The following is a 12849-nucleotide window of genomic DNA, read 5'->3' as shown; positions in this document are numbered from 1 at the left end:
TGCACCAGGTCAGGAGATGAGATATGTTATTCAGCTATTGACTCGATTAGTAGCCGCACAATCTCGGCGTCAGGAAGTAGGTATTGGCTATGCAGATAGGGCCATCAGAGCGAGGGTTTGTGATTTCATTAATTTGGACCCTCCGGTATTTACTGGAGCAGATCTAAACGAGGACCCTTAGGTATTTATGGATAGGATGCAGAGGACTTTGAGGGTAATGAAGGCCACTGTGACTGAGTCAATTGAGCTAGCTTCCTATAGACTTCAGGATGTTGCAGTTAATTGGTACGAGTCTTGGGAGTTGTCTAGAGGTGAGGATGCCCCTCCAGCAGTATGGCAGGAGTTTACAGAGGCTTTTCTTCGTCATTATCTACCACCAGAGCTTAGAAGGGCCAGAGTTGATAGGTTCTTGACCCTTCGGCAAGGTAATATGAGTGTTCGGGAGTACAGTCTTCAGTTTGATTCGTTGGCTAGGTATGCTCCCACTATTGTATCTAAGATGGAGGATCAGGTTCACCGGTTCGTGATGGGGTTGGAGCCGCACATGCTTAACGATTGTATGTCAGTTTCCCTTCAGCCTGGCATGGATATTTCTCGTATTCAGGTATACGCTCAGGGTGTAGAGGAGCGTAAGCAAAACCAGAGGGCCGATCGTGAGCATGATAGGGGCCAGAGTAAGAAAGCGAAATCTTCGGGTCCTTATGGTGAGTTTCTAGGTGGTCAGAGAAAACAATACCCGATATATCCAACCCAGCCATCGGCTAGTGCACCCCCTCAGTTTGCCGATAGGAGATTTGATCGTTCCATATATTTAGGGCCTAGTCAGAATTCCAGGGCCTCTAGTTCTCAGTATAGGGGTGAGTCAAGTCAGATAAGGCCGCCCTTGCCACGATGTGCTCAGTGTGGTAAGCAGCATGCCGGGCAGTGCCTTGTGAGGTTGGGTGTTTGTTATACTTGTGGTTATCCAGGCCACATTATGAGAGATTGTCCGACGAGAGGTGGTGCAGGTATAGTTCAGCCAGCGGGATCTATAGCTAGTTTGTCATCATCAGTATGCCCCCTAGGCAAGGTTCACAAGCACCAATCGATCGTGGTAGAGGCAGAGGTGGAGCATCTAGCTCGAGCGGTCCTCAGAACCGAATTTATGCATTAGCAGGTCAACAGGATCAGGAGTCGTCACCTGATATTGTTACAGGTATATTACCAATCGCCTCATATGATGTATATGCATTGATTGATCCAGGTTCCACCTTATCGTATGTCACTTCGTTGGTTGCTAGTAAGTTTGGGATAAAACTTGAGTTGGTTAAACCATTTGAGGTGTCCACACCTGTTGAGGATCCAGTGATAGCTAGGCGGGTATATAGAGATTGTATAGTAGTAGTTCATAGTTGTTCTACAGTAGTATACCTAATTGAGTTAGATATGGTAGAATTTGATGTTATAATGGGTATGGATTGGTTGGCTTCTTGTTATGCAAACATTGATTGTAGATCAAAGATGGTTCGATTCTAGTTCCCTGGGGAGCCTGTTTTGGAGTGGAAAGGAAATACGGCATCGCCGAGAGGTAGGTTCATTTCCTATCTCAAGGCAAGGAAGATGATTAGAAAGGGATATATTTATCACTTAGTTCGGGCACATGATGTGAAAGTAGAGTCACCAATAGTTCAATCTATCCCTGTGGTTAATGAGTTTCCCGATGAGCTTCTGGGTCTTCTGCCAGAGCGAGAAATTGAGTTTGCTATTGACATATTACCAGATACTCAACCAATATCTATTCCTCCCTATAGAATGGCACCTGCAAAGCTGAGAGAGTTAACAACTAAGGTACTTGCTTGAAAAAGGCTTTATCAGACCTAGTACATCACCGTGGGGAGCACCTGTGTTATTTGTGAGGAAGAAAGATGGTTCCTTGCGGATGTGTATTAATTATAGACAGTTGAATAAGGTGACGATCAAGAATAAGTATCCGCTCCCGAGGATGGATGATTATTTGATATGTTGCAAGGTGCCAAGTGTTTCTCGAAGATAGACTTGAGGTCCAGGTACCATCAGGTAAGGGTTAAGGAGAAAGATATTCCAAAGATAGCATTCAGGACCAGATACAGGCACTTTGAGTTTTGTGTTATGTCATTCGGTTTGACCAATGCCCCAGCAGTATTCATGGACTTGATGAACCGTGTGTTCAGACCCTTTCTAGATCTGTTCGTGATTGTATTTATCGATGATATATTGGTTTATTCCCGTTCAGAGGCTGAGCATGCAGATCATTTGCGTACAGTGCTCAGAGTTCTACAAAAAGAGAAGTTGTACGCAAAACTCTCTAAATGTGAATTCTGTAGCTTTCCTTAGGCATATTATTTTAGGTGAGGGTATCCGGGTTGATACCCAAAAGATTGAGGCAGTGAAGACTTGGCCTAGACCCACGATACCGACGGAGGTTCGTAGCTTCCTCGGTTTGCCAGGTTATTACAGGAGATTCGTAAAGGGATTTTCTTCTCTTTCAGCACCATTGACAAAGTTGACTCAGAAGGGAGCTAAGTTTCAATGGACTGATGCTTGCGAGCGGAGTTTCCAGGCATTGAAGGACAGATTAACTTCAGCACCGGTTCTAACATTCCCAGAGGGAACTGATGGTTATGATATCTATTGTGATGCTTCGGGCATTGGATTGGGTTGTGTATTGATGCAGCATGGTAAGGTTGTAGCTTATGCTTCTAGACAACTAAGAAAGCATGAGAAGAATTACCCCACCCATGATTTAGAGTTAGCGGCGGTGATTCATGCACTAAAGATGTGGAGGCACTATTTGTATGGCATTCATGTTGATATCTATACGGATCATAAGATCCTTCAGTATATCTTCAAGCAAAATGAATTGAATTTATGCCAAAGGAGATGGTTGGAGCTACTGAAAGACTATAACGTTGATATTCTATACCATCCAGGGAAGGCGAATGTAGTAGCCGATGCCCTCAGCCGTAGATCTATGGGTAGCCTGTCATATTTACAGCTAGAGAAGAGGGGGATAGCCCATAAGATTCATCATCTAGCTAGTCTTGGAGTTCGATTACTGGACTCAGGTGATACCGGAGTTACTATTCAAGACACGGCAACATCCTCTTTAGTAACTGAAGTGAAGGAACGCCAGTACGAGGATCATGTGTTAGCTCATTACAGAGATACAGCCCCTCAAAAGGAGAAGATACCATTTGAGATTACAGGAGATGGAGTCCTCAGATATCGAGGATGATTATGTGTCCCCAATGTTGCAGGGCTGCGCCGACAGGTTATGGGAGAGACTCATTATTCTCGTTATTCTGTCCATCCAGGAGCAACAAAGATGTATCATGATATCAGGAAAATATATTGGTGGGACGGAATGAAAAAGGATATAGCGGAGTTTGTTGTCCAGTGCCCTAACTACTAGCAGGTTCAGATTGAGCATCAAAAACCTGGTGGATTATTGCAGGCTATAGAGATTCCGACTTGGAAGTGGGAAGTAATTAATATGGATTTCATCATAGGCCTACCTCGTACCCAGCGTAAGTTCGATGAAAGGTTTTATGAGGTTTGGTAAGAAAGGAAAACTTAGCCCTCGGTACATTGGACCATATAAGATCATACGCAAGGTAGGCCAGGTAGCATATGAGTTAGACTTTCCTTCTGACTTGGAGTCTGTACATCCAGTCTTTCATGTGTCTATGCTCCGTAAGTATATCAGAGATCCTTCTAGAATCGTGCCAGTTGATGATGTTCAGGTCACAGAGTAGTTATCATATGAGGAAGCTCCCATTGCTATACTAGATAGACATGTTCGGAGATTGAGAACTAAGGACGTAGCTTCGGTTAAAGTACTTTGCAGAAACAATAATGTGGAAGAAATGACATGGGAAGCTGAAGAAGACATGAAGTCTAGGTATCCTCACTTGTTTCCTCTTCCATAGGAGGATCCGACTGAGACATCACAGCCTTAAGATGCGTGTATGGATTCTTGTGTTAGTTATTGTCATTGGTCGTGTGAGGCCGTTGTCATTATTGATGATTGTGGCCCTATGTGGCATTGAGTTATTGAGTTTTCTACAGGAAGGGTTGGTAGTAGTACTGTTACAAAGGCGATTCTGCCAAAATTTATATAGATCCCGGGAAGTTAAACATTCGAGGACGAATGTTTCTAAAGGGGGGAGGATGTTATATTTTGCGTTTTTGTACGTTAAAGTTTCGTCGTAAGTTAATCGACGTAGGCTCGGGGATGAGATTATTTTTTTGAGGTTATAAGTATTTATGTTATTTATAACAGGTGATAAGTAAGTGCCGTGAAGGTTAGAGGATAAACAAATCAAAAAAAATGAGTTTCGTTGAAGTTTGACAATTTGGGATAAAATACGGTCGAAGCTATAATACCCCGTATTTATGGACTAGTGCCATACAATGTACCGCATGACCATAATAGTAAGGTGTATAAAGTATGTTAAAAGTGATTAGTATTTTAAGTAAATTAGGATAGTACCTAATTATATTGGTAAGGGGCAGTTTTTAAAAGGCGTGGGCGTAAGGCGAGGTATTTTACATATGCCTCAGTGAGGCGTAAGCCCCATAGGTATTTAATTTTTAATATTTTATAAAATAATATAATGACAGTAAATATTTATAAACAGGTAAAATTGCATAAAAATTAAAGAAAACTATAAATATGTGAAATATATATAAGTAGCATATATGTGTGTGTGTGCGTGCGCGCGCGCGCGCGTGCGCTCCGTCCCCACAAAAAACTAATCAAAATAATTTATTATACGCTACTTACAAGAACAAGTCATTTGAGTCTAAAAGAATAAAGTTTTCTATATGGAGGAACAAAAAGGATGATTAAGCTGCAATTTGAACTTTGAACTTGCTGCTATGAAGGAGAATGTAGTTCTCTTTGTATTTGTAAAAAAAAGTAAATATTTATTACTTTTGGGAGATATTAGCAGACTAGCGGACAAGATAAGAAATTGGGAAATACCTTGAATTAGAGCTTCAATCAATAAAAAAGGTCTTGACTTTTAAATTTAATACTTTTGAGTTCCTTTTTAAATATTTTGAGTAATTACCAAACAGACTTTTAAGAATTTGGGTATTATATGAAGGACTTATTCAACAAATTTTATTTTAATTTGAAAAGGTCTTTGGGGCTTACTCCTCACTAAAAAACATGCCTCGAATGCCCCGGCGTACGCCCCGGGCGTACGCCATAAATTGTTGGGCGTACACCTCTTGAGACTTTAGCCCCACACCATCGCCCTGGGGAGTTTTTGGTAAACCTCGCCCCGGGACTCGCCCCAAAAATGCCTTTTAAAACAGTGGTAAGGGGTTAATTATTGATTTTAGTGGAAAGTTAACATATTAATTAGAAATTTGTGGATACGTTTTTGGTAGAATCATCACCCCAACGTGGCAGCAAGGTGGTTATGTTTGCTAAGACCAAACAATGACTCTTGGGCTTATGTGGCTAGGTGGTATATTTAGGGGATTTTGGCAAAGCAATCCATATGAAGTGGGGCCCACAACCCAATATGATAAGAGACCTCCCTAATTCATTAAAGGGATATACATATATCTGCTATGAAACGGATGAAAGCTACAAAAGAATTCATACGAAACTACTTAATGTAATAGCAACGTGATTTGCAATTCTAAGGGAGCACGATATAACCTTTCTCAAGAATATCATATGAATTTTTTCCTACTTCGATCCGTCGTTACGTGTTTTATCGCAAAAGATGTGGGTTAGAGGGATTGTTAAGAGAATCGGCTCAGGTATGTTAAGGCTATCCCTTCTTTCCTTTTGGCATGATCCATATGATACAAACGAAATGAGTAAACGCACAACTTTCATAAATGTCTCTATTCATAGAAGCACTAGGGGTGCCTATGTTCTTGAATCCCCATGTGTCTTATTATTATATCTGTTGTTCATGGGTCTCAGAAAAATATGTAGTTGATAAAATATATTCGAAGGCATATTGATTTTATGATATTTCGAGAGATCTTATTGACTTACTTTTCACTGCATTCATTTATACATGTACATTGACCCATGGCCAGATGGCATTATATATATATATATATATATATATATATATATATATATATATATATATATATATATATATATATATATATATATATATGGGGTTTGAGAAAAGGTTACGGCGTTATATACATAGCATCATCTGATCAGTTAGTATACGTTGATGATTTCGGGTTTGAGGAAAGGTTACGGCATTATATACACAGCACCACCTGATCAGTTAGTATGCGTTGATGATTTCACCTACTGAGGCCGAGATGATATGATGGGATGCCCTCAGAGGCTTGATGACGTTATGTACGCATATACCTATGATATGACATTTATACGTACATGCATAACATTATAAATATATCAGGATTCACAAATTTATTTAGGCTTACAGGCGGATTCCTTTACTCCATACTTCTTTTATGTCTTCTATGTACTGATTTTCATGCCTTACATACTCGGTACATTATTCGTATTGACGCCCTTATTTCCTGGGGCCTGCGTTTCATGCCTGCAGGTGCAGGTAGACAGGTTGATGGTCCCCCTTCTTAGGATCCTTGTTCAGCGAGAGTTGATGTGCTCCATTTGATCCGGAGCTGCTCTTACTTTTCACTACATTCATTTATACATGTACATTGACCCATGGACAGATGGCATTATATACATATATATATATATATATATATATATATATATATATATATATATATATATGTATATGGGGTTTGAGGAAAGATTACGGCGTTATATACACAGCACCACCTGATCAGTTAGTATACGTTGATGATTTCGGGTTTGAGGAAAGGTTACGGCGTATATACGCAGTACCACCTGATCAGTTAGTATACATTGATGATTTCGCCTACTGAGGCCGAGATGATATGATGGGATGCCCCCAGAGTCTTGATGACGTTATGTACGCATATACCTATGATATGATATTTATACGTACATGCATGACATTATAAATATATCAGGATTCACAAAGTTATTTAGGCTTACAGGCGGATTCCTTTACTCCATACTTCTTTTATGTCTTCTATGTACTGATTTTCTTGCCTTACATACTCGGTACATTATTCGTACTGACGCCCCTATTTCCTGGGGCCTGCGTTTCATGCCCGCAAGTGCAGGTAGACAAGCTGATGGTCCCCCTTCTTAGGATCCTTGTTCAGCGAGAGTTGATGTGCTCCATTTGATCCGGAGCTGCTTTTGGGTTTTGGTACGATATGTTTGTATACATATATGGGTATGACGGGGTCTAGTCACGTCCTTTATACAGTTGTACATTCTATTAGAGGTCTGTAGACAGTCATGTATAGTTTGATAGAATGTGGCCTTGTCGGCTTCTAGTTTTGGATATACAGTTGTCTATAGCAGCCTTGTCGGCTCTCCCTACTGTATTCTGCATGTATATGTATATATGTCTTTTGGACATATTTTCCTCACATATGTTATTGACGTGATTCAGCAGTTTATTGACATATGTTATTCATGACCTATCCTTAATTCATGTTTATATCTTAGATGCATGCTTAGGGGTGTTCGACAGTTAGGACTCGAGCACTCGTCATGGCCCATCGGTTTGGGTCGTGACAATTACTACGGCATTTAACCATTTTGATTGCTTTGGATTCAACACTCAAATTGTAACCTTGATCAAACCGTTCCCCATATTGGCTATCGGATTTAGGACTGATAGCATGGGAACTTTCACAGTAACTAATTTACCGAAGGACTTGGACGAATTCTCATGTCTCCCTATCATCACAGATCATCCAAGCAGAGCATGTCCTGTTGCTCAAAACTGATAGAAGTTAGCCAATATTTTCCTTCATTTTTATTTTTCACCGACAACTTGCCTACTTGCCTTTTTGTGACCTTAGATCAACAACAGTGGTACTTGTTCCATTGGTTGAGAAGATACTTTTATTTCTGAGGGATCTTGGATTATTTTTGTGACTCGCCATTGCAAACCAACAAACCGACCACCTTTGACTAGCTTTTATTTCAAAACAACAAACATGTTAGAATAAACACTCTCTTTCTTTTTCCCTTTTTTCTCTTTTGTTTTTTTGTTCTTTTTTTTAAAAAAAATCATTCGATCGAACCTGATGTGTGTTGCCTACGTATCATGTGGGAACATGAATCAGATCTTGTGTAGTTCGGAAAGATTAGGAATAAAGTAAATAAACTAACTCTTTTTTCTGGATGCTAATTTTTTTTTTCAATTTCCGAAAGAAAGACTTATAAAGAAGAAAGAAAATATTTTTTGAATTTGATTTGTTTGTTTGTTTTTTGTTGAGAATTTTTTAAACGAAAGACTTCTAAAGAAGAAAGAAAATATTTTTTTTAATTTCACTTTTATTTTATTTTTTCCGGAGAAAGTCTTCTAAAGAAGGAATATTTTCGAATTTTGATTTGATTTTCTTTTTCGAATGAAAGACTTCTAAAAAGAAAGAAAATATTTTAGGTTTTAAAATTTTTTTATATTTGAAATTTTCTAAGGAAAGACTTCTAAAGAAGGAACTAAAGGAAAATATTTTTGGATTTTTAAAAATTAGGGCCGGAACCGATGAGGTTTGCCTATGTATCTCACATACGGTGAGAATTAGACCCGCGTAGTTCGGTCAGAAGCGTGGAACAGTTTGAAATTTCAGCGTATTTTTCAAAATATTTGGAGTAAACTCTCTTATTTTCTCTCTTCTTTGTGTTTCTCATTTTTTTTCTTTATTCTAGAAGCCAGTCAACATGCAAATCAGATAAAACAAAATGCACAAGTAGCACGTAGGATGCATCAGTATGGTCTTTTATTTTGGGTACACCTGTTCTAGACAAACCCAGCCCCTGTGTTAAGTCCCCAAAGTCAAATGCACATGATGCAAACAAACGTTCCTAGTAGGGATCCGGCATGAGGCTATGTTATTCTAGGTTTAAATCCTGGGGGAGTGTTTTAGACCTGGCTTACCCAAGCAGACAGCTCGAGCTGAGGTGGGGGCAACGTACCGGGAGCATGAAAGTCTACCCGGCCTAGTTGTTGACCTAACCTCGTTCTAATTGGTATGACATCTAACAGAAAGAGAGGCCACGCGCACGTGTGCACCAATAGTTCAGAAGACTCAGAACGGAGGCGTAAGAAGGCAGTTTATACAGTTCACATAATATCAAAGCGATAAATAAGCGGAAACTAGCACATTAGGCCCACAAACACAGTAATATAAAGCAATCAGAAAGCCAAGTATATATCACATTACAAGCTCGAATTCTGAACCCTGAACCAGAGATTCTGCGTTCGGTCCCCAGCGGAGTCGCTAGAACTGTCACACCTCCTTTTTCCGAGGAATGGGGAGTTTTTCCAATTAAAATAACATTATTAAAAATAGAATTATTTTATTTTATTGTTTAGAGTCGCCAGTCAGAATTATTTAATTACGGTGTTCCGAGTCACTATTTATTTTAAAATCTCAAATCAAGGAAATTGACTCTGTTTAAGTCCGCGAAACCAGAAGACCTGGGGAAGGAATTATGTTAACCCGAGAGAAGGTGTGAGGCACTTCCGAATTCCGTGGTTTTAGCACGGTCGCTTTGCAATTTATACCTGGCTTAATTAACGGATTATTACGTGTTTTAGAACCTATGTGCATTTTACGTTTATCGCATTTAAATTGTAACGTTAAGGATTTATCTTTTGAAACGGATCACATGTGCATAAATCTGCTTTATTTAGTGCGCTAAAATTATGTCACGCGTACGTGTACACAATTAATAATACTTTATTAGTTATTAAAATTGTTTGGCCAAAGTCGCGTGAACGCGTACTTTGATTTATTTTGGAAATCATAATTATGTCACACGAACGTGTACACAATCACAATATTAAATTAAACGCGCGACTAAAGTATTCTACGAATTAAGAATTATTTTTTCCTAAACTAGTTTTGGGATTATTATAAGGTCATGAATTATGGAAATTGTTGTGGATAAGATGTGTGTGGCTTAGCTATTTGAATTATAAGAATCATTTACACTATGTAGTTTCCGTTTGCATCTTAAAAGTTTAACGGCTAATGTAACAAATAAAGACACTAATTTTGATAACTATGTAAATTCAAAGGGAAAAAATGTACTTATTCAACGATCTTCAAATAATCAGAAGGCCCTCAACTTAGACCCAGGTACCAACTAACCAAAGATAGTAAAATACTTTATGTGAACTAAACACTGAGGTGTAAAATCCATAACAACAAAGAAAAATTCAACTAAGAGAAGACCACATCGATGCAGTAAAGTATCAAAATGCTAGCAAACAGAAGCTGACCTTTAAATGAACAGAAGCTTTAAAATTTGATTAAATATTAAATCTCTCGGAATACATCAAGGAAGAGAGTTCCGATATAACTTGAACACTACCCGAATCATCAACCAAACGGAAATCTCGAACCGGGGTACCTCGACGACCTTGACCGACTGAGTTCAACTTAAGAGAACAATAACGGTTAGTGAAGGTGGAGCTGCTGCGTTTATAGTGAAAGAAAACAGGTCGGATACGGCGAAACTCCGGTGAAACGCAGGCAAGGCAGTGAACTAGCGGAACTGCATTTACATGGCTTCGGAACTGATTTTAGAAATGGAATTTGAGAAGCCAACTGCTGCTACATTTTGCTAGAGTTGCTGTTGCGTTTTCTGCTGTGTTTGAAGAGCTTTTTGGAGGTGATTTTGCTGGGTTTTGGAGCTATTTTTTAGCTAAATTTCATGGAGGAAGACAGTTGATATCATGGCTGTTTTCTGATTTTGAAGATAGCTTGGTTTATGGAGTTTTTCAATGGCTACAATTTTGGGTCTCGCTATCAAAAGCTTGAAAACGCAGAAGAAGACCTTCTTTTTTTCGTTTTCTCTGCCTCCGTTTTCGTCTTTTTCAGATCTAATCTTTTCCTTTCCCCTGCTTTCCCCTGTTTTTTCTCTCGTGTTCTCTGTTTTTGCTTCCTTCCCCGGTCCCTTTTGGTGTGTGTCTTGTGTGTGCTCTCTTAATTGTGTGAGGGGAAGATATATAGGTGTAGGTATAGGGATTAATTGGTGGCTAAGATAATAAGAGTGTGTATGTGCATGTAAGTTTTGAGTTTACCTGAGTTTGTTACAAAAGAAATGGAAGAATCTTGCTAGGTGTTATTTTTGCATTGGTTCTTTTTATTTATTTATTTATTAAAGATAATCAAAATTAAAGATACTACACTAAAACTAAAAACTAGAAAAATATAAGAAACTATTAAGAAAAAGTTATAAAATTGCTAGTGTTACCTAAATTAGAAGAAAAACATATTTTTGTGAATTTCTTTTCTTTTGAAAATTAAAACAAAGCTAGCAATTCAAAAATGTGAATCTTTTGTGAGTTTTAATTTCCTAAGAAAAAACTATAAAAGGTAAAACAAATAGCTAAAATATGTAGATTAAACTCAAAGAATATTTACATGCTAAAAAGTGGTGAAAAATCCGATTATGATCAAAAATTAGGTATTCACATGTATATACATTATGTTATATACAAAAATTATACAAATTTTATATATTTTTTTGATTACTAGATGTAAATAGCTTCTAGCGCGGGTTAAAAGTGATAATACCCCATTTTCAAACCATCTTATATAATGAGAGCTTGGCTCACACTTCAATTCTTATTTCAATATCTACATTTAATCCATCATTTTCTCATATTATATTGGCCCTAAAACATTACCAAGCAAAAATATTATCAATTTTCTTCCCGTACAAGTATAAATATTAATCCATGTATACGTCATTATGTGAACCAACAACATAACTAAAATTATAATGAAGACATTAACTCAAAGGTTCACCCTTCCTAAAAACAAATGACGGGTTATTACATTGAGATCAACATCAGGACTATTTTCTTCAAGCTTTCTCCCTAGCACTTATCAGGTGCTACAAAAAAAATCTTGAAGACAAGTTAACTAATGACAACAACAACAATAATAATCCAACCCAATATAATTCAACTAGTGGGGTATGGGGAGGGTAGTGTGTACGCAGACCTTACACCTACCATAAGGTAGAGAGGTTGTTTCCAATAGACCCTCGACATCCTTCCCTCCAAGAACTCCCCACCTTGCTCTTGGGGTGACTCGAACTCACAACATCTTAGTTGGAAGTGGAGGTTGCTTACCATCAGATCAATTCCTCTTGTCTACAAGTTAACTAATGAAAAAAATTAAAAAGAAAACAAATTTCCGAATTAGCCACCAAAAATTATTTTGAACACTATTGATTGCCATTCCCCAGCAACGGCGCCAAAAGTTGATAAACGCAAAATACAATACAAAATTATTGCTCACTAGTCAAAGATATTATCATTAAATTATCGTCTCCACATGGATTGAATTTAAACAGTGTTCGAATAATCTTTAGTTAATTACTATCCAGAAAAATTAACACTTGATTGAATGATTATTAATTACGATTAACTACTAAATTAAGCAATTATTAATTGATCATGAAAGACAACAGTTGAGCAACAAAGAGATATTAGTGAGAGAAATAAGGGTAATTGACTAGACAGGTGCAAGACAATTGACTCGAGATCCAATTCTTGAATTAGTTCACTCTATAATTCTGTTGATTCTCACAAATTCAACTGATAATCAGATTACATTTGAAGTTAATGTTCCTCTTTCGATTAAACGTTAATTTCAGTACTTAATCCAATTGAAGCACGGTGAACAATTGCAACGAATAAAATGGCGATTATGGTATAACGGGTAACTTCTCAC

The 12849-nt window shown here is 38.0% G+C and overlaps 1 protein-coding gene across 1 annotated transcript; it reads left to right on the top strand.

Annotated features, from left to right (window-relative positions):
• The first annotated feature begins 499 nt into the window (after positions 1 to 499).
• LOC138892593 (uncharacterized) lies at positions 500 to 10989 on the top strand. Its single transcript, XM_070176329.1, has 7 exons — positions 500 to 1007; positions 1244 to 1359; positions 1516 to 1567; positions 1655 to 1827; positions 2579 to 2701; positions 10690 to 10869; positions 10984 to 10989. The coding sequence occupies exons 1-7, from the start codon at positions 500 to 502 to the stop codon at positions 10987 to 10989; spliced, it is 1158 nt and encodes a 385-aa protein (XP_070032430.1).
• The last annotated feature ends 1860 nt before the right edge of the window (positions 10990 to 12849 follow it).

This window comes from Nicotiana tomentosiformis, chromosome 5 (assembly GCF_000390325.3).
Source record: "Nicotiana tomentosiformis chromosome 5, ASM39032v3, whole genome shotgun sequence".
Classification (NCBI taxonomy): domain Eukaryota; kingdom Viridiplantae; phylum Streptophyta; class Magnoliopsida; order Solanales; family Solanaceae; genus Nicotiana; species Nicotiana tomentosiformis.
The sequence above is the reverse complement of the archived record's forward strand: the minus strand, read 5'-3'. Positions and strand labels throughout refer to the sequence as shown.